Here is a 22,367-nt window from a genome sequence, read left to right as displayed (position 1 = left end):
TAAAAATAAATAAATAAGTAAAAATACAGGAAATGCATTTATAATAAGCAACAAATGTTTCTGTCAGAATGGTAAATAAGGACATAACTATCACCCTTTGAACGTTAGTTGCTGAGGACTATCCCTAAACATTCCAAATTGCATAGAATATCTGTACAAGTGCTGAAATAATCCACAGCATTCCCTAGCATCATGGAAAGCGCCTCTGCACATGGGATTTAAGGTCAAGGCTGCAGATGTTTATGTTAACACAGAATCGGAAAGGGCTACATTTTAGAATAATCCAATGCACACATTATGCGGATTGGTGAGGAAACTATATCAGAGATCAGAAAAATAACACAAAACACCATCTGTCCAATCCATTTGTTGAAAATGTCATATGTAATAACCACGCTGATGGAGATGAATTTCATTATACAAAATGAAATAGAACTAACGTATCACCTATTTTATACATATAAAAACTTTTACTAAAAGGGAGTGATGAAACAAAGCTGCAAAAATCTAAATAGGTGTTGTAGCAGTAATAGACAGTCATGACAATAAACAGGCCATAAACAGGCAACTGTGATTAAGTGTGGGCATAATACAGGTAGCTGTGACAATGGGTAGGCAACTAATGGGCATGATGGTAATATGTAGGCAGGGTATACAGAGCTGCCCATGTAGTTTATGCGTGGGTTTATTTTTGGTTACTCTCGGGATGAACTATGGATGGTGGTGCATCAGCCTGAAGTTCCCTTTGAAGGGTATACAGGGGAAAGGAAGTTGTTGCTTTTTTTCATGGGAGGCAGACTGAAGGCCACACATTTGATGTAATCACTGATATGTAGAGAGCAATTACCTGAACTTATAGGACCTAAGCAGGTAAGCATGGAGAAAGAGAGAGACTAACATCCATATGTGAATTGCCAAAGCTACAGGTATGCTTTGCTAACAATCTTTGAATATTTCTCAAATGCTGCATTACTGAACTATATGGAACCTGTCACCTAAGTGCCAAGCAGTAAACACAATGAACAAGCTCCGTTATTTAGCACATCTGGTCTGGTCATTATGTGTAGAAATCAAGTGTGTGCATTTACTGTGTATGCTGACAGGGCATGAAGTGTAAAACTATGGTGACAATGAATTAAGAGAAAACATCTGCATAAAGAAGGAGCAGCCAGTTTGGGAGAAGGACCAGTGGTAGCCAGTGACTGAGGTTCTGGTGAAGGGGTGGATTTATTCCCAGTTGATCTGACCTTCCCAGCAGTTGGGACCCTATCTTAGGCCTCACTGCAGAACTGAGCCTTCCAGGAGACTGAGCCTGAACCATGAATGTGCAAGACTCGCAAAGTATTTGGTGGCTTCCCTCCCATGCCTTTGGACTGAAACAAGTATGAGTGTACTGTATGTGTAGGAACCGGTGGAGGATAATTAGTGTCCTGCACGGTCAGCCCCAAAATGCCTCTGTGGTCAATGTTAGGATAGGTGTTCCTGCCGGGAAGATGATATGCTCCTTCTGGTGTGGCAGTCTGATCAATGGCCCAAGAGGTGTTCTCTCACACATTAAGTAAGCAAATAAAAAGCTTTGTTGGTAATTCCCTCATGCTACCAATACATTTATAAATAGGTAATAAACTGCAGGTACAATGACCAAAGCCTAATCTGTTTGCTACCTCCCCTTACTTTTACTCCAGTTTTCCAAACCACAAGCAGTGATCACTTTCTCCCTCTGACTATCCTTCCTGTGGTGAGAGGAAGAGGAGGAGACAAAATAGCTTGCATTAGGGCTTTCTCTTCTACAGAATCGGTTCGCGCCACTGTGCAACTCACTATTCCAATTAGCAGTAGTTGGAGGGAGCTCCCAGTGGCCTAGAGACCAAGTATTCTTATCAATTAGCTAGAGTCTATGAGTCAGTTATATGGAATTCCTAGATATGCATATTCATTACAGCACCTTATTACTTACAACTTTAACCATATCAGGTATTGTACCTAAGTTGGTATTGTACTATTGTAGTCAGTGATATAAGCAGGGAACCTAGGTACTTATTTCTCCAAAGTTTATCATTTAAAATTTAAAGCCCCAACTCTAGCTTGGGTGAACAGTGGGTAGCACCACCCCATTAAGGACTCAACTTTTTTCAATGCTTTGAGGGGTCTTTTGGCCACTTATATGAAGCATTGCACACTCTTCCTCCTCTCTTCGTATCCAGCAGCAGGCAATCTTTAATGTTGCAGACATTTTTCTGCAGCATTGTACTGTGTGCGCAATGCAGTAAAGATGCACTCCCAGGGGGTAAATATATTACCCTCTGGGTTTATACAGGTTGAATGAATGAAACCAGGGGTTATTTAACCCAGAAGAGACCCAGGGCTTGACCACAAGGTGGTCTGTCTGCAGAAGAGTTGGGGAGAGGACTAGTATTGCAAGTGAAAGTAGATGATTTTTTTTTTTTATGTTAAACTAATGCTGTGCAATTGAAAAAGAAAAAAAAAGTATGACAGTAGTTGAGCTATAAAACGATTTCTCACTCAGGCTCTCCATTACTTCCCAATAAGTGGCTGGGTAATGAGGTAAGGAGAGCATTTTCTCCTTGTTAGTGTGCCGTGGCAAGAGTTTGGTAGTTCTGTATATGTTTAAGGTCCAGCACCAGACAATTTTTTTTTTTCCTATCAGGATCTGACAGAGTGTAACCAGGACAGGAAAGGTGGTGAATCTCTTGAATGGGGTAAAAGAGAAATAAAACCTAGCAGAGGTTTGTCTGAATTATTTTTTTTAATAAAAATAAATGTTAGAAATTAGGTCCAACAGCATGATGGATAGTGCTGATGATACTGTACATCCTGCTAACAATCTTAAGTTCCTATTCATTCTAGAAGAATAGAAACTTCGACTTCTTTAGCTCATTTTCTGAAAAAAAAACAAAAAACCTGTACGAGATCGATGAATCACACAAACTAATTATTCCCCCTAAAACCGGGTATGTCCCCAGCTAACAAAGAACTGCAAATCTAAGCACACCTGGTATGGCACAATACCACTTATTCATGATCAGCAGAGGGGCCCTCAGTTACCAAACGCACCTCTATTTTTCTACTTTTCAGTAGAGCGGACAGGTTTTATCTGTTGCTGTCCTTTGTGTTCCCAGATGAATATTCCATCCCTATACTGTCCAGCAGTGACAGCTGCTTCTCTGCTAAGGCCTATGTTCTCTGCCGTCACAGATTGTCTATATATTCCTATGGAGCATCCACCATAAGGCCCAAAACCACAGAAAACCAGTCTCTCGGGCAAGCAGCACCAGACATTGCTAGGACAGGAGCGGAAGCAGATTTTCTTGACAGGGTCACGAAAGGCATCTGGTGCAGGTTTAAACCCTTCACTGCTCCACTCAACCCAACTCTACTGTAGAGTTCTAATTTACAGCAAAGCTTCAATTTTTTTACTATGAAAAACAATGATGAGTAGCAGAACCATCTCACTAACGGAAATGGGCACATGAATGAAAAATGTTATGGCGATCATCTATTTTGGATCCTAACATGGTCATCATAAGATTGGAGTGAACAAGCGTAATGTCGTCACACTACACAGAAGTAGTGATCAGATTTGTATTCTGTTGTATTAAAAGGTATCTTGTACTGAAAAAAAAAAAAAAAAAAAAAAAAAAAAAAAAAAAGCTTCCACTGTAGACCTCCCTTTTGACTTTTAAGTTGATCTAAAGCTTTTAGTAACCTGACCTGAAGTAATATGCAGAATAAAATTCGCTCTTATGTTCCTGATCTGTGTGTTTGTTCCAGGTAAAACTAGCTTTTTCAGCAATGGAAGACTCCCCATCTTTCTCTCAAAACAGGTTTCCTTTCATGTGCAGTGTAAAAAGACTCCTGAGAACACAAAACGTACACCATTCCACTTGCGGGGGTCAAGGTTCAGACAATGAAGTCTAGAGGTCTGTTAAATCCTTCTTTTCTTTTCATATATTGCTTGTATTTTTGTTTCTGTGACATATTTATGCCATGTGCGTTAATGGACCCATCTACTTTCTTCCCCTTAATAGTATCAAAGAGCCAAAACCTATGAACCTATGAACTATACCATTTCTATCTCCTTTTCTGTTTTTCCCCCCAGTTCCTCAGCTGCTATCTGCCTTTCCCTAATTACTTTAGACTCTTTAGCTTCTTACTTTTCATCATCACGCCTCTCCTTTAGCCTAAGAAGAGAGCAGGAAGAGGACCTGTGTCTGCGGGGGAGACATAGAGCAAAGCCTGTTGGAGATATGAGTGCTCGCATCACCTCCTCTCACGTTCCCTGGAGGTAGAGCTGGAACATCTTCATTCTCCCCACCCATCTGGGGACCTGCTCCAACTCATCTTCTCCACACCAGCTTCACGTTATATGTGTATATGTACAGCTATGTTTGCGAATTACATATGCATGCTGTACTTCCTGTTTAGTAATTAAGTACAGTGATTATGCATTATTGCACCTCACACTCAGTGGAAAGGTGCCACACACTTTAAGACTTCGGTCATTCACCACAGTGGGCTGGATGAGCAAAATCACTTTTTCTTCCCCCCCCATCAAAAAAGCTTGGATGAATAAATCTCTCCTGCCGGATATTGCCGGCAGCATACCTGGAGAGGTCCTCAAATGTGTTGGCATGTGTTATTCATTCCTGGGGCCTGTATCTTGGATAAGACGGAGCTTGAATTTAGCTACTTTGATAGAGTTTTAGGTTTTAAATGTATCCTCTCTATTGTGTTTAAGATTGAAAAACATACATTCCCCCCGCCCCTGTAAGTATTGTATATAAATATTTTTAGCCAGCTGGTAGTAATGTAGGAGCCCACATTTTTATTTTTCCATTTTGGATAGAGTAAGGGAGGGTTATAGCCTCCGTTAAATTTTTGTATTTATTTTTTTTGTCATCTGTGTCCCATTGGGGAAATTTCCCTTCACTTCCTGTCCCATAGCTAAAAGCAGAAAGTGAGAGAAATCCCTCCAAAGTAAGGGAGTCTGGGGGTGTCACCAGAACTGGTGTCCCTATTTGAAGATTTGCCCTCTATTCGTGTTCTGTCAGCCCAAAATGTGGGATTTTCTTTTACTTTCAATGAGAATGATACACAGGACAAATAGAGAGGGTGAGTCTCCCTAACAGGGGCAAAGACAGCAATAATCACTGACAGGTGATCTAATTCCTATCCCCTATCAGAAATTAAGAAAAATTCTTCTTTTATTTATACTTTAAGGTCTCTTGCACACTGCTGCCTGAAATAGCTCAGTTTTCAGGCATACAGGTATTTTTTTTTTTACCAAGCTAAAGGCAGCTAACTGTTCTCAATGTGCTGTTCACAAAAGCCGATAAACATGCTCTGCATATTGATCAGTAAATCAGTAAATGTATATAGTCGCAAATGAGCACAAATGCCACACTTCACACTTTTATTTGCATATTTGCAAATAGTCACAAGTGATATACAATCCATCCTCATGTTTTTTCTGCCAGGAATGTTTGATGCTCATACATGAGTACAGTGTGCAAGAGGCCTTCCTGTTTCCTTTGTTTAGCTGCTTTATTGAAAAAATGCCAGTTGACAGAGCTCAATAGCCTGCTATACATGGATCGAAATTGGGGTGGTTCAGCAAGGACTGGCCGAGATTCAATCCATCTATGGACAAACTGATTATACCCAAGTTGATCCATCAATCAACTTGGGTACAAGCCGCCCGTCGCATTTTTTACACGCGGTTATTTCCGGTAGCTATAGCTGCTAGCATTAATTGTTGTGTTCTGCCGGCCAGAAAAGTTCCCTCACAGCCTGCACAACCCATTGCGGAAGGAATCAAATAATCTATGGGCTGCTTTACACAGACAACAAAGTCAATAGGTAAAATTAGTTTCTAATACCCCTCTCTCTTTTCCCCTGCATGTTCTGTTCAGATGGGGCTGGATTGGAGATTGAATCCGCAAGAGGCAAACCTCTACTATGGAATTCTCTACAATATATCAATGTTCTGTGACCCCAGTGTTATGGGTACATCCTGCATTAAATATCTATTTGTACAGCAAAGTTTTTCTTAAAAAAAAAAAAAAAAATCGGCAATGAAATAGAAAACAAAAAAAATTATAAAACTTAAGGCTGTATTTAGCATTTTTTGGGGGTTGGTAGAGCAAACACATACTTATCTGTAATGGTGTGTAGTCCTTTTACATGCAGGTAGGTGCTTCTGCTAAAAATCTTCAGTTCAGTATCCCCTTCATAGCAACTGGATACTTCCCTGAACACTTGTCTTCCAGCATGATACTGATACTGGAAAAAGTTGTGCTGCTCGCCAACCCCCTTCTGCCCTCACTATCATTCAATAAATCTCATATTATTGTCCCATAGTGCATCACGTTCTATGAATAGAGGAGAACCTGTTGAATGACAGACCCCCCCCCCCCCGCCAATTCACATAACATTAGGCACTGTGGGTCAATAATAATACAAGTTTATGTGAATAGGGCAGGGTAGCATTGCAACTTTTCTACATAGCAGACACTGCTGTTAACTCACAGCTCCAGAAACAGCGGCTCAGGGCAGTACCTGGCAGCTGTGAAGTAGGCACTGAATGGATGAGGTTTACTATAAGCAGCTGCCTGCAGATAATGGGACACGCACCATTATGCATCACTAATGCGTTTAGTGCTGTATCTCTGCCAAAAAAAAACTTTAGCGTTAAAATGAAACTAACTCCAAACCAGTATAGTTACCCATCAGGTTAGTATTTGCATTAAAAACAGCCCTGGGATTTTAAGGCTATCTGGGACCTTGGGACCCTTTAAAAAGGTATTTGCAGGCACCTCTATATTCATATGTCATTTTACTTTCAATAAGTTGACCACAAATACAGTTTATAAAATTACCTCACATTTTACAATACATACACAGGTCACTGTTGAAGCTTTATTCATACTGGCTAAATGGAATGGTCAGATTAGGTGTCCCTTTAAATTAACCTTGCATGGGTAACAAGGGACAGTATAATTATCTATACCAGCAGGAGAAATAGTTCCAGGACACATAAAGTCTCTTCATTTTTACTGTGGTTTCTAACCATATCAGACACAATAGAGTGCTTATCAACAGGTAATTATTTTATTCATGAATCCACTGGGCAATATACAACGTCACTCCGAGCAGTAATCTGCCCCAGATTCACGCTGGGAGAATGTAAAAAGCCGCAACTGTGTGTTGTAATTCATTAAGGACTTTATAAAAGGCCCATAAAACCATTTATCTTTCCATTTCTGGAATGTTTTAGAGACGACAGGAGAGTAATGACTAATCATAAAATTGTGACACCTAATTCTGGGCTGAGCAAATATAAAACAGATTAATTAGAACTGTTCCATCTATCGGAACTCAACTGATAAAACATTTAGAAAAGTCGCTCTATTAAACATATTGCAAAATGTATTATTTACAGACGCGCAAAGATTTTCCATGTGAAAGTTATTCTTCTTCAGCTTTGGACAAAACAGAATAACCACCAATTTCTGTTTCATGTTTAAGCTATCACTTTCTCCCAAATTTATATATTATGAAAGATTTTTTTTTTTTTTTTAACAAGAAATGTAGAAACAAGAAGGAAGGAAGCTACAAGATAAGAAAATATATGAAAGGGTACAGCTTGTGGCCCACTTAACCCAAAATGAAAGCTGGCTTATATTATAGACTAACTGAAGAGCCACTTCAACCCGGGAACACACAATGAACTGCTGCAGCTGGGAATGCCAAGGAATGTTGCAGCAGAAGGTCCATTTAAGTTAAAGCAAATTTGTTTTAAAGTGATTCTAAAAGACTTTTTTTTTTTTTTTTTTTTTTTAGTAATAATAAACTCCTATACTTACCTGATCCGTGCAATGGTTTTGCAGGAAACAGCCCCTAGCCTCCTTCTCTTGGTTGTCCCCCCCCCCCTCGGCGCTCCTAGCTCCTCCCACCCACCAAGAACCCACATAGCAAGCAGCTTGCTATGGGGGCACTCATAAGGGATTTCTCCCAAGCCGCGCTTGTATGTATCCTTTGACCTACCACCAGCTCTCTCCTTACTGGCTGTTGATCTCAGTGAGGAGACGAGAGAACCGTTGCTCTCAGGCACAGCCCTGGATTAAAGGGCACTACGGAAGGGGGGGGGGGGGGTAGCTGCACACAGAAGGTTTTGTACCTTAATGCAGAGAATGCATTAAGGTAAAAAACCTTCTACCTTTAGAACCACTTTAAGCTAAACACCAGGAAGAAGTGAAAATAAGCATTCAATCAAGGTATGCGTTATTAAAAAGAACATAATTATATAATTATAACTAGTAAAACAACCTAAATATGTTTTGATATTAGCTTCCTGTTAGCTCCTGCACAGCAGTGCTCCGACTGGAAAAAAAGAGGGCAATAATGACCATTGCCACCAGGACACAAAAGTTACAAAAAGGTCAAAGTTGTCATTAAAAGGGGGAGGTGAGAGGGAAATCTTCCAATGGTTCCAGTTACAATCATTTTTTGATTTTCTGTCATCTTCCATCCGTCTCTGGGACAGAGAGGACAGGGAAAGTTTTCCAATGGTCCAAAGAGAGCAAAAAATGAAAAATAAAGGACGTTTAAACTCTCTACAAAACAAAAAAAATGTATTTTGATGCAAAGTATACAGTATTAAAGCAAACTAATCCTAAAGCGAATAGTTGCTATGGCAGTTGGAAGACCAATTTGAGCAACATCTAATTAGTATCTTAGGAAAGAACAGCAGCTCTCCATGCCAAAGTGCTTTTCTTGTTAGTAAAAAAGTAACTAAAAACTAAAGAGCCAATTGCCAGGTCCCCTCATTGCCATGTCTGAGGAGCGTAGAAGGGATTGGAGTGCCACAAATTTAATATGCATCAAGTAAGTCTATGTTTCACATTACAAAAGGTCAAGAAAAGGCATCTAATGCGTTTCAGGGGCTCCCCCTATACCATGGCTTCTAACCTGGCAACACTGAAAAAAGGGTACTGGACAACAGACTGGATACAAGATGTGTTTTATGCATTCTTTTGCCCAGTCATGTGCAATAAAGACTTACTGGACTCATAATAAATCTTGCTCATCCCTTTTACATTCCTCATATTACTTCAGGGGCCCCAGGGATATCCTGGGTGACTAAGAGCTGCCCCTAAAAATTGGAATTTTAAGCCCCATCTTCTCTAAATTCAGGTCCAAGCCCCCATCAACACATTTTGTCAAAGACTGCTATGTTTAGCAGACACACACTCCAGCTAGTCTTGTCAAGTTTAACCTTTTGTGCCCTTAAAAGAAAATGGCAGATGTGGTACGTTCATTTTCAAATTTAAAAAACAAAAAAACAGCTTCCATATTTTTAACCTGAAAAGGTAGGATAGGCCCAGGCAAGTTTGTTCTCAGTCTATTCAGTGTTATATACTGTATGTCCCAGTATTGGTAATTTTCTACAGTAGGCCTGCAGTTTGCAGAGGTGCCTTGACGTGGAGGTGTGGTTTCCATATATAGTTGCAAATGTATTAACTCTAATCTTATTAAAATGTTAGAAGTAGGTTTTAATTTGGTCCCTTTCTCTATATGGCAGGGATTAGTGCTGAAAAAAAATTCTTTACATAATGCAAGTCAGTCATGTAAATTTGCCTGATAAGTACCACCACACGCACACACACAGTAAATGAAAGTAGCAAGGAATAGTCTAGTAATCATCTATTAATGATGAATACTTCACATTTGTTTACAGAGGATTAGGTTGTACATCCAAAAGCACCCTGCAGGGTATGGGGAGGATGGCAGAACATTTTGTACCGGAACACTACCACAATTTCAGAAGAGAGTCTAATGACAGCAATTAACTGTACTTACTCGTTTCTCTCCAGATTTAACAGCAGTTCTTCCTCTTTAGCTCTTAGTAACAGTCTTAGTCTTGATGGATGACCCTTAAAAAGCAGAAATTATCATTAAGAAACAGGTAATAAGATAAAAGCATAGAACGTGCGATTACATCATTGGTTGTGGTACACTGCAGTCAAAGATACATCTTTGGAGAGCTACCCCAGCGAAGCTTTCCTAAAAAGCTTGTCTAATATTTGGGAGATCAGACTCAATAGGCATCATACAGTATGTATCAAAGACTCAACACTATGTTTTCCTCAAGAATAGTAATGAAGGATTTCTAAAAAAAACACAACAACGAGACAGTGTTGTTCATAGGAGTGTTTCTTTAGGCGCGACTTTAGGATTTTTAAAATTTGTTATTAGTAATGTGTCATGCTGTGTATCCCATTATCTGCTGGGTGATGCTGAAAATTCTCCCTGCAGTGTTTCTCCGCCAAATACTGTCCTGAGTCTTCTGGCGCTATGAAAGCTAACTGCAGCTGCTGCTACAGAGAAAAAAAAGTTGGCCGGCCCGCCCCCCTTCCACTTTCCCCACCCTTCACAGAACTTGTATTACTACACTCCCACAATGCATTGCAATTGGTAAATGGGCGGTCAAGTAGTTGAATGACAGGATATCAATGCTTATTCACAGAATACAATGCATGGGATGACAAATTTTCCTACCTATGATCCCATTTTAAAAACTTGTGCAATGATTAGAGTAATATAATGGACAACACATACACATACCTGCAAGGCTGGGAGCAGAGAAAATTACCCATGCAAATATTGTGAGGTGAAGAGATCCTGGCAATAGTTGAAAAACCAAAGTATTATTTATAATATAGTATAATAATTATTTAGAAGTTTGTGTGCATTTTGGAAATAATTTACTTTGCAGGTCCTAGGCCAGTGACGATTTTCTTTTTTTGGGTACGCAGATTAAAACGTTTAGAAACCCCTGGTTTATTGTAACAATCAGATATAAGGTGGGGCAGCACTTCCATCTAGCAGCACTAGGATCAGCGGCTTGAATCCCAACCTGGGCACTACCTGCAGTGAGTTTGCATGTTGTCCCTGTGCCTACGTGGGTTTCCTCCCACACCCCAAAAGACATGCTGGTAGGCTAATTGGCTCCTGTCTAAATTAGCCCAAGTAGGTGTATGAGTGATGGGGAAACTGTAAATTTCATATTCATTATCAATGTTTCCCTCACAAATATCTAAGAAAGCCTCTAATATCCTAGTTTTCCTGATTACTTTGGATGACTCACACCAAAAGGAATGTGTGATTGTAAACTGACCAAGTCCTTGAGGGGTCATATTGCAAAAGGGAGCTGTCTTTGGGGTTGTCTATTCCTTATATACAAGTCTAAATACCACAGCCCAAACTGGAATAAGTTTGTCTCACTCAAGAGCTTGCAAAACATGCATGTGTCTGGATCTGGTCGGCCATACTGCGTAAAAGCAGGGGGACCCCATGGCGAAACAGCATCTTTAGTTAACCACTTCAGCCCCAGAAGATTTGGCTGCTTAACGACCAGAGCATTTTTTGCGATAGGGCACTGCGTCATTTTAACTGACAATTGCGCGGTCGTGCGACGCTGGACCCAAACAACATTGACGTCTTTTCCCCCATAAATAGAGCTTTCTTTTGGTGGCATTTGATCATCTCTGCATTTTTTATTTTTTGCGCTATAAACAAAAAAAAAAAAAAAAGAGCGACAATTTTGAAAAAAAAAAAAAAACACAATATTTTGTACTTTTTGCTATAATAAATTTCCCAATTTTTTTTTTTTAAAGCTATTTTTTTTCTCAGTTTAGGCCGATATATATTCTTCTACATATTTTTGGTAATAAAAATCGCAATAAGCGTATATTGATTGGTTTGCGCAAAAGTTATAGCGTCTACAAAATAGGGGATAAATTGATGGCATTTTTATTATTTTTTTTTTTTACTAGTAATGGCGGCGATCTGCGATTTTTATCGTGACTGCGACATTATGGCGGACACATCGGACATTTTTGGGACGATTGACAATTATACAGCAATCAGTGCTATAAAAATGCACCGATTACTGTATGTCACTGGCAGGGAAGGGGTTAACACTAGGGAGCGATCAAGGGGTTAACTGTGTTCCCTAACTGTAGGGGGAGGGGACTGACTAGAGGAGATGACAGATCGTGGTTCCTAGCTATTAGGAACTCACGATCTGTCTCTCCTCAGAAAACAGAACAGGGATTTGTGTGTTTACACACACGTCCCTGTTCTGCCTCTCATGCCTGTGATTGCTCGTGGCCGGCGGTCATTGCGACCGTCGGCCACGAGCATCAGCACCCACGCAGTGCAGCAGGCGTGTGCACGCTCCTCCGGCGGTGCGCGCGTGCCTGCTATCCCGCTTAAAGGAGCTGACGTATAGCTACCACAGCTCGTGGGATCCTGCCGCAGTCTAATGACGGCGGCTGGTCAGCCAGCAGTTAAAGTGGATGTACCGTCACATATACCCAGTGACGTAAACAGCCTCAGATGATACACAGAAACAAATCTCCCTACATAGGTTTTACATGTATATCTGCTGTCTTCATCTTTATATACTGTTTAGAATGTGCACGTCCTATTAGAATTTTCTCTTCCTGATTCACCTGTGGGTGTGGATTTTTGCTATACACTGTAAGACAGCTGATTGGAGGAAAGGTACACACTCCCTCTCCACACATGCAGAGCCTGTGACTAGTTCAGCTTTGCACTAATCTATTTATAGCGCCCTTCCTGACGAAAACTTCAGGCTCCCATCTGGAGACCTTATCAGAAGTTTATTAGGCTGATAACAGAAGAACGGAGCAGGAGAAAGCCACGGGACTTAGGGCTTTGAAGAGAGATAAGAAAACACTGCAAATATATGTGCCCAGCTAAAATACATATGTGCCCAGCTTTCATGAATCAGGTTTATATCCACTTTAAAGTGGAGGGCCACCCTGAAAAAAATTTACACCAAAAATCCTAAAAAAAAAATTTAAAAAAACATTTGAAAAAAAAATTTTTTTTAAAAACTTACCTAAACCCTTGTTGCTAGGCAGTCTTCCTAATCTGCCTCTTCCTTTTCCGCAGCGTCTTCTGCTCCTCTGTGAGCGGCCCCGTTGTCTTCTGGGAACTGTGTATGTTCCCAGAACACCATGGGGCCATTCACAGAGCGCCGCGCCGCCCCCGCACGTGCGCAGTAGGAAACTGGCAGTGAAGCCGCAAGGCTCCACTGCCTGTTTCCCTTACCTAGGATGGGACGGGACCCGAGAGCCGAGGGACGGGTCGGCCTCGGGCGGCCGACATCGTGGGCACTCAGGACAGGTAAGTACTTATTTAAAGTGAGCAGCTACAGTGTTTGTAGCAGCTGAAATAATTTTTTTTTTTTTTTAGGCCGGAATCCCGCTTTAAGTAGTCATGTCATATTTTCTTTATCTGTCATTATCTTTAATAAATGTTAAACTTATAAGTGTTTGTGTGATCTCTCTTTGCACATATCGAACACAACCCCAAAAACGTGCCAAAACCCTTTATGAATGCGAGTTGGGGGCCCTTAGATTTTAAGCTTCTTGAGTGCAGCGACTTATATGAATGTACAATATATATATGTAAAGCGCTGCGTAAATTGACAATGCTATATAAGTACCTGTAATAGATTAAATAACTGTCCAAAACTAAAATAAATGACAGCTGTAATCTGGTTCCTACATCCAAAAAAAGAACACTTGACTAAAAGGGTACTTAAAAAATTGGGCCTTTAAAAATATATATCCCACAGTGCCCTATATGTAAAAAATAAGAATTGTGCTACACTACTTTTGGCAACCAATCAACTTCTCCCTTTCAGGGCTGCGTGAGAAGTTAGAACACAGTAGCAAAAAGTAGACCAATTGCTAAAAGCAAGTTGGGACATTTTCTCTGATTTTTTTCCTCTAATGATAACATTATAGAGCTTAGAGTCCAATAATGAGTCTATGATCTTTGTAGTACCTAGAATGACAGTCAGAAAGACCTTGTGCATTAGTACAAATTATCATATACTTTATTAATTCATCCAAATCACAAAATAATTCAGTGTTCATTCTGAGATACAGATATAGTGCTGATCGGTATTCAAAACAGATCAAAAGGATTTGTTTATCAGGGTAATTACATGGCTTCATTGAAGTTAATGTTCTTGCAATACATAAAGCAGAACTTGGCATAGAATCAACATAGACCATAAAATACATATTTAAAAATTAAATATATCAAATCTGTCTGCATAAATATCAGTAATAATTAGCATCTTTTCACAGCAGTATACACATTTATTCAGAACTTACAAAATGACACCACTGTGTCATAAAGAAGTCAAATAACTGGATCATTGAAAGTACGAGTGACACACCGCATGGTGCGCTTTCATAGAATCAGACTACAAGTCAACACCTCTCTCAGGCGGTAAGGAAATTAATGTACTCGTAGGGTAAATGTTCTACATTTCCTGGCGTTTTAAGCATTACAAATGTCACCAACATATTTAACCATGTGAGCCCTGTTTGCTCACACACTTTGACAGTGCAGTTGACAAACATTTAAACACATAATTACAGATGACACTAGGGAGAAATCGGCACTTAGAAGGACTCGGTATCAAATGCTCCCTTTGACAACCTTTGTGAGTTAGGCTCTGTTTCCACTACTGCGAGTTGTTGTGCGACTTGACACATGCGAAGTCGCATGACAAATCAAAACCCGTGTATTTCAATGGCCCCCCGTTCTAAGGCCCCTTTCACACTGGGGCGGTGGGGGCGTCGGCGGTACAACAGCGCTATTTTTAGCGCTGCTGTACCGTTGTTTTTGCAGCGGTATTCGGCCGCTAGCGGTGCAGTTTTAACCCCCGCTGGCAGCCGAAAAAGGGTTAAAATCCCTCGTACAGCGCGGCTATAGCCGCGCCATTGCCGCGGTATAGCCACGCTGTCCCATTGATTTCAATCGGCGGGAGCGGTGAAGGAGCGGTGAATACACTGCTCCTTCACCGCTCCAAAAAAGCGGTTTGCAGGACTTTTTTCACCGTCCTGCCTGCGCACCGTTTCAGTGTGAAAGCCCTCGGGCTTTCACACTGAACAAACAGCGGAGGCTGTTTAGGGGCGGTTTGCAGGCAGTATTTTTAGCGCAATACCGCCTGCAAACCGCCTCAGTGTGAAAGGGGTCTAATTGGTGCGACTCAAGTCCAAAGACTAAAAAAAGGTTTTTGTACTACTTTGCTCCGACTTCGGTGCGACTTGTTCTCACATGGTTTTCACTGGTCGCATGATACTGCATCAAAAATCGCATTGCAAAGTCACACTGTAAATTGCGTGACTTTGGGGTTGCAATAGTGGAAACAGAGCCTAAAGTGTGCATCGTATGCTTCCAAGGTAATCAGCAACCTGTGTTCAAAGGTTTGTTTGCTTGCTTTAAGATGGGTTTTGCGTTCTTATACAAGTCAATGGAAATGCAAAATCTGCTTGAAGCAGGTCAGATGAAGGTCAACTGCAGGTCAAATACACCGGTCAGTTCATTCTAATTGATCTTAGAAGCCTCTCAAATTGATGTGAGACTATGGCCACCAACACAAGCCAAAAGCCTGGTGACACAGACCCATTTCAGGGTTTCTGGCTCATTGTTCAGGCACATTCTATTATCAAACTATTTTCAGGTGTCAAAGTACCAACAGTTACCCCCTGTGCCACTCACCTAGATTGTGTCTCCCCCCCCCCATCATGAACATATTAACCACTTCAGCCCTGGACCATTTGGCTGGCAAAAGACCAGAGCACTTTTTGCGATTCGGCACTGAGTCGCTTTAACTGACAATTGCGCAGTCATGCCACGTGGCTCCCAAACAAAATTGACGTCTCTTTTTTCCACACAAATAGAGCTTTCTTTTGGTGGTATTTGATCACCTCTGCAGTTTTTGTTTTTTGCGCTATAAACAAAAAAATAGTGCCAATTTTGAAAAAAAAAAAAAAAAAAAAAAAGCATTATTTTTTACTTTTTGCTATAATAAATATCCCCAAAAAATATATAAAAAAAACTTTTTTTTCCTCAGTTTAGGCTGATATGTATTCTTCTACACATTTTTGTTAAAAAAAAAAAAAATAAAATCGCAATAAGTGTTTATTGATTGGTTTGCGCAAAAGTTATAGTGTCTACAAAACAGGGTATAGTTCTTAGGCATTTTTATTAATCTTTTTTTTTCTACTAGCAATGGCGGCGATCAGCAATTTTTATTGCGACTGCGACATTATGACGGACAGATCAGACACTTTTGGCGCTATTTTGGGACCATTCACATTTATACAGCGATCAATGCCATTAAAAATGCATTGATTACTGTGTAAATGTGACTGGCAGCGAAGGGGTTAACCACTAGGGGGGCATGTAGGGGTTAAGTGTGTCCTAGGGAGTGATTCTAACTGTGGGGGGGGATGGGCTATGTGTGACACGACACTGATCACCTTCCCGATTACAGGGAGCTGTGATCATTGTCAGTATCACTAGGCAGAATGGGGAAATGCTTGTTTACATCAGCATATCCCTGTTCTTCCTGTCCGTGAGACGATCGCGGATATCCCAATGGACATCGAGCCCGCGGGACCCGCGATCAGTGTCACGGAGCTTGGGGTGGGCGCGCGCGCGCAAGGTGCTTCTTAAAGGTACGTACAGGTACGTTAATATGCCTGTACGTGCCCTTCTGCCAACGTATATCAGTGTGAGCCGGTCGGCAAGCGGTTAAGGTAACATGTTCCTTCTACTGTCTGCCAATAGCTCATTTACTTGGGTGATTGATTTTTACCAAAAGGTGATAAGCTACAGAAAGCCTGAGCCATGCCGAGTAAGTACTAGACCTAAAAAAACATTTATATTGGACCCTTTAGAATTGTTCAAGGGTCTCAAGCAAAATACTTGTGAGAGAAATCAGAGTTGGAAGCTGCTTTATGACGCTTTGCTATATGCAAGATAATAAGGCCTCTTTCGCACAGGAGGCTGTTCTGCTGCTGTTAAAAGCATGTTTTGTTATTTCGAAATTCCAAGACTCCAGGGCACAGCGATCACTTGCAGTTGTACATTGCAATAAGCAGCGTTTAAGTGCGTTTACATGCAGCTGTGTTTAGCTGCGGTGGAACATTCTTGCCATTTCTGATGTGCTTCCTGTTTTTCTTTCCCCGTTGGCGCTGCTATCCACAGGAGAAATAGTACACTGCAATTACCTGCGGTTATGTGCAGATAGCACAATCGGTCCTGGACTCAGTAAAATACATTTTTTCTAACTGCACAAAACCCCATGTAACGAAACCGTTGCTAAATGCAGTGTGTGAATGGGGCCATAGGAAAGCATTGTGTGAGTTTAGGTGTGGTAGATAACTTAATCTATCCGCAGCTAAAAGCTGAATTCTATCCTCCCGTGTGAAAGGGGCCTAAAGCTGATCCTAACAAGCTTCCTAAAACGTAACATATGACACGACTTTAACCGCTTGCCAACTGCATCAGGTCGACGTACGGCGGCAAAGCGGCCTCCCTGTGCTAGATCACGTACCTAGTACCTGATGCGGGCTCCCAAGCAGAGGGCATGCGCCTGCCACTCGTTGATCAGCCCTGAGCTTCCCCGAGCACAGCTCTGTGAATGTAAACACAGAGATGTGTTCAGCGACAGGGGATCTCAATGTTTGTTCATTCCCTGCTAAGCGCCCGGGCCTCCTCTCAATTGGGTCTTGTGGATAAAAAGTTCAGTCCTACTTGAGAAAATATGTCAGTAACCACAGAAAATAATACACACGGTATAGTACTGTATTGACGATCTATATATTGAATAGTACGTAGGAACAAGTAACATCTAGTGAACCAACAAATTTTCTCCAAACAGGCACATAAAAAAATTGTACAGTCCTCAAAGCATGTCTCAATAAGGGGATGCTGCGTTAACTTACCGTCTGTGCCCTGTAAAAATGTATTCCACCTCTCTCTCTATCCATGTGCTCCCCTACAAGGTTTAACCTTATAATCCCTTGCAATAGGCAGATCACATTTGATCACTTCATTACAAAGTGCAGCAGCCATATTTCAAAAGGGCAAAATACACAGCTCTGCCACACAATACAGCCAGTCCGGTTGAAAACCTGCATTTTCTCTGCTCCGGTAATACAACTAGAACTTGTCCTTCCCCCGGCCTGTGGCTGGTCTGAAAAGGCAAGGTTAAGTTAGGGGCTCAGCTTATGAGCTATGGATGAATGAAGTGATATTGCTGACATTAAATCTCTCACTGAGCGGCTTAGGTGAAATTTGCTTGGGAAAATAATAAAGTAAGAACACCCAAAAACCGCACATTGTAAAAATTCCTTTGCTTTCCTGGCTTTTTTTTTTTTCTTTCAAACAGTGCATGAATAACCAAAAATAGTAGACACCAGTACATGGCTGTTAATTTTCTTTAGTTATTCTTATAATATATGCTTTGTCTGGAGTCCTCCGTTAACTGTTTCGGCATGGTTCCTGGAATGCAGCTAAGATCAAACCTATGCTGCCTCGGGCCACTTCCCAGACAGTAGATGTCTAGAGCACAGCAGAAAACCCATAAATCACTTTTTGTACACACAAACGGACACAAAGCTAGTGAAGTGGTCACTTCTCGTTTAGGAGCCCTTACACGCCTCTTAAGAAGAAATATAGCACCTGTTTCCACAAAAAAAATATCTGCTGTTTAATTAAACACAAAATTGCTATGCTTGACTTCTTCCCCCTTTCATTTTGTATCAATGAAATTAATTGCTCTTGTGTTTATGCTAATAGGAAGATATGTCAGACTTTTACAATGCAAATGTGCCATGAAGCATTTTTGCCAACACATTGTATTCTTTGCTACTCTGCGTGGCTGATATAGGCCAGCACATATGTGGTCGAAAAGTAAACAAAACATTTGTCCTAACTCAACAATCATGACATATGGCCTGTGCTTTGGATCCTGCAGGAGAAAACCATGCTATAGAGCAAGGATGTGCAATTAGCGGACCTCCAGCTGTGGCAAAAGTACAAGTCCCATACGGCATAGAAGGACTGACAGCCACAAGCATGACACCCAGAGGCATGATGGGACTTTTAGTAGGTTGAGGACTGTAATCCGCTGGGTTCTCTGAAACCATCTTTTTCTCTGATGTCATCGGGCGCTAGTTGTCTACTCATGGTTCTTAAAGATGGCCTGATGATGCTCTGTCAGGTCCTTCCTCCTCCAACCACTGTGTTGAAGACAATGTCTCCTAGAATATGTACGTCACATCTCTCACCGAAACAGAACTTGTGATGCTCCAATAAAGGGTAATTTTGGTTACCCTAAACAGGCAAAGTAATAGTGTCTTTTTAAGAAACAGTACGCTATTAGCACTTAGAAAAAAAAAAGAAGTCCTATACACTTTTTTCACCCCTCAACCCACTCCATCAGTGTCCTCACACATCACTAACTTACTAACAGACATATCTGTATGGGTGTCACACCACTTCCTCAAACTCAACTTGTCCAAAACAGAGCTTATAATATCTACCCCCCCACGTGCCTCTTACCCTGACTTCTCTGTCAAGATAATGGCACAACCATCCACCCGTCCCCACATGTCAGGGTGTTAGGTGTTATCCTGGACTCTGAACTCTCCTTTCGGCCCCACATCCAATCACTTTGCAAAGCTTGCCGCTTCAACCTCTGCAAAATCTCGAAGCTACGTCCCTTTCTATCCAATGAAACTACAAAGCTCCTGATTCACTCCCTGGTTATCTTTCGCCTCGACTACTGCAACTCCTTCATTGACTTACCTTTAAATAGATGCTAAAAAAAATGAATAAAAACCAAGCGCTGATGTGGATAGATATGTGTGATATAAATAAATTGTGCTTAAAAATATATATACCAATATAGTTAGTGCTATGAAAAAAATCAGTAAATTATAGCTGCTATCAATATAGGGTGATCAGATAACCAAACAAATAGTACTAAGTATAAAATTGGTGCGCTTTAAATAAATAGTGCACAATATGCTGCTACGACTAAGCTTAAATCCAGGAATAAAAAATGCATACATGTGAATAAAATAAATAAATAATTATTGTGCTAATACAGGTGTTAAAATTGCCAAAATAAATCTTCAAATTGGTGATGTGACGGTGAAGATAAATAAAATAATAATGACAGAGATAAATAGTGGGGGAAAGTAAAAATAATTAAACAGTTCCTTCCCTTAATCCAGATTGATTGACTCACTGGGTTAGATCGTTTGTATCAGGATATTTAGTTTTTCTTGCATCCCATTTTAGCCATAATACTGCTGGTGATTCGGCTCTCAGGATAAAGGTTTTATGCAAAGCAAGCAAAGAAAAAATAGATCATTGTGCAGTGAACTTACTAGATAGTACATAAGCAAAACAGGGACAAGAGATACACTCACAAACTCCCGGTCTATTAGAAGCATTCAAATATGCAGATTGCAGTCAGCCGCTGTGGACGAGGTTTCCCATAGAGAAACAGCTGCTGTTAACCTTCAGGTGTATTGCAGCACTGAACGTCCTAAGCTCCTCCCACGTGTTACATCACTGACACGTGACTTTTTCAAGGACTACTGCAACTCCTTCATTGGCTTACCTTTTAATAGACTATCCCCCCTTCAGCCCATCATGAATGCTGCTGCCAGACTCATCCACCTTACACACCGCTCAGTGTCTGCTACCCCTCTCTGCCAATCCCTCCATTGGCTAACACTAACCCAACTAATTAATTTCAAAATACTAACAATAAGTTACAAAGCCATCCACAACTCTGCCCCCAGCTACATCACTAGCCTAGTCTCAAAATACCAACCTAATCGCCCTCTCTGTTCCTCCCAAGACCTCCTGCTCTCTAGCTCCCTCATCACCTCCTCCCATATCCGCTTCCAGGACTTCTCCCGAGCCTCGCCCATCCTCTGGATTTTGCTACCCCAATCCGTCAGACTGTCTCTACATTTATCCACTTTTAGGCGATCCCTGAAAACCTTCCTCTTCAGAGAAGCCTATCCTGCCTCCATCTAACAACTGCATTATTTTCTCCATTAACTCATCCCCCACAGCTAGTACCCTTTTGTATAACTTGACCCTCCCTCCTAGATTGTAAGCTCTAACGAGCAGGGCTCTCCGATTTCCCCCCTGTATTGAACTGTATTGTAACTGTACTATCTGCCCTCATATTGTAAAGTGCTGCGTAAACTGTCGGTGCTATATAAATCCTGTATAATAATAATAATAATAATAATAATAATAATAATTGTACTTTGTCCTATTCAAATCTGTTCTGCCTTTTGCCATTGCTAAGCAGCATGATTGGACAGTTTGCTTCCACCCCGTACCCCCCTTAGCTGACAGCACTGCTAAAATGGAAACAGATTTGTGAATGACAACACTGGTCTCTGGCAGCAGGGGCTGACATTTAGAGTGCTTTCACACTGCGTTGGGGGCGTCGGCAGTAAAGCGCGGCTATTTTTACCAGCACTTTACTGTCATTTTAGCGGCGCTATTCGGCTGCTAGCAGGGCATATTTACCCCCCACTAGCAGCCGAAAAAGGGTTAAAAGCGCCATGGATATCAATGAGCAAGGGCGCTTTAGGAGCGGTGTATACACCACTCTTATAGCGCTGCAAAGATGACTTTTTTTACCATCCTGCAAGCGCACCGCTACGGTGTGAAAGCACTCGGGCTTTCACACTGGAGTGAGAGGAGAGGCTCTTTACAGGTGCTATGCAGGCATCATTTTTAGCGCTACAGCACCTGTAAAGCACCTCAGTGTGAAAACAGCCTTACCAAAGATCGAATAGCTTGCCATGCTGTGTGATCTATGGCTGCTCAGCTGACAGATCACACAGTCCCACAGCACTGAATGAGCTTTTCACTTTTAATGAACGATCTGTGGTGACTGTCGGGGGGATGGACGTCAGATGCGGATGAGCTGCAGAGACTACAGGGAGAAGGGTTCTTACAAGTGACCCTGAGTATGTTACAAACGGACCAAGAGAGGCTATACTGAGGTTTGGATAGCATCACTCAACAATCATCATATTGAATACTGTTTAAACAACCCTTTTGCTGCACTCCGCATACCACCCTGATCTGTGACCAACCAGTTTGTGGAGGGCTCTCATTCGATACTCTGCCTGTTGACTTTGAGGGGCAGTGTCAGTAGGCCTCCAGTGACGCCATCTTCTCCAGTGCGTTACAGCCTTCTTTGGTCGCATAGTGCAGTATACTCCTTCAAATAAGTTTATGCTCACCTTTTGACAAATTTATGATCACATATTCTCCTAACTAATATCCCTGACGAAGGGCTTGAACCAGAAATGCGTCTGGTACTGGAGATTTTTCAGAAATTGGAGAGTATTAACGAAATAATTTTATGCTTGCTATGTACCTATGTCATGTTT

The 22,367-nt window shown here is 41.2% G+C and overlaps 1 protein-coding gene across 1 annotated transcript in view; it reads right to left on the bottom strand.

The window, feature by feature from the left end:
* ADAM12 (ADAM metallopeptidase domain 12) overlaps nt 1–22,367 on the bottom strand; it is a 970,627-nt gene that overhangs the window by 752,003 nt on the left and 196,257 nt on the right. The window contains exon 3 of the mRNA XM_073595739.1: nt 9,883–9,956. Within this exon, the coding sequence (XP_073451840.1) occupies nt 9,883–9,956 (74 nt within the window). The remainder of the gene's footprint in view (nt 1–9,882; nt 9,957–22,367) is intronic.

Source organism: Aquarana catesbeiana, linkage group LG08, assembly GCF_042186555.1.
Source record: "Aquarana catesbeiana isolate 2022-GZ linkage group LG08, ASM4218655v1, whole genome shotgun sequence".
Taxonomy (NCBI): Eukaryota; Metazoa; Chordata; class Amphibia; order Anura; family Ranidae; genus Aquarana; species Aquarana catesbeiana.
This window is presented reverse-complemented; position numbering and strand designations above follow the sequence as displayed.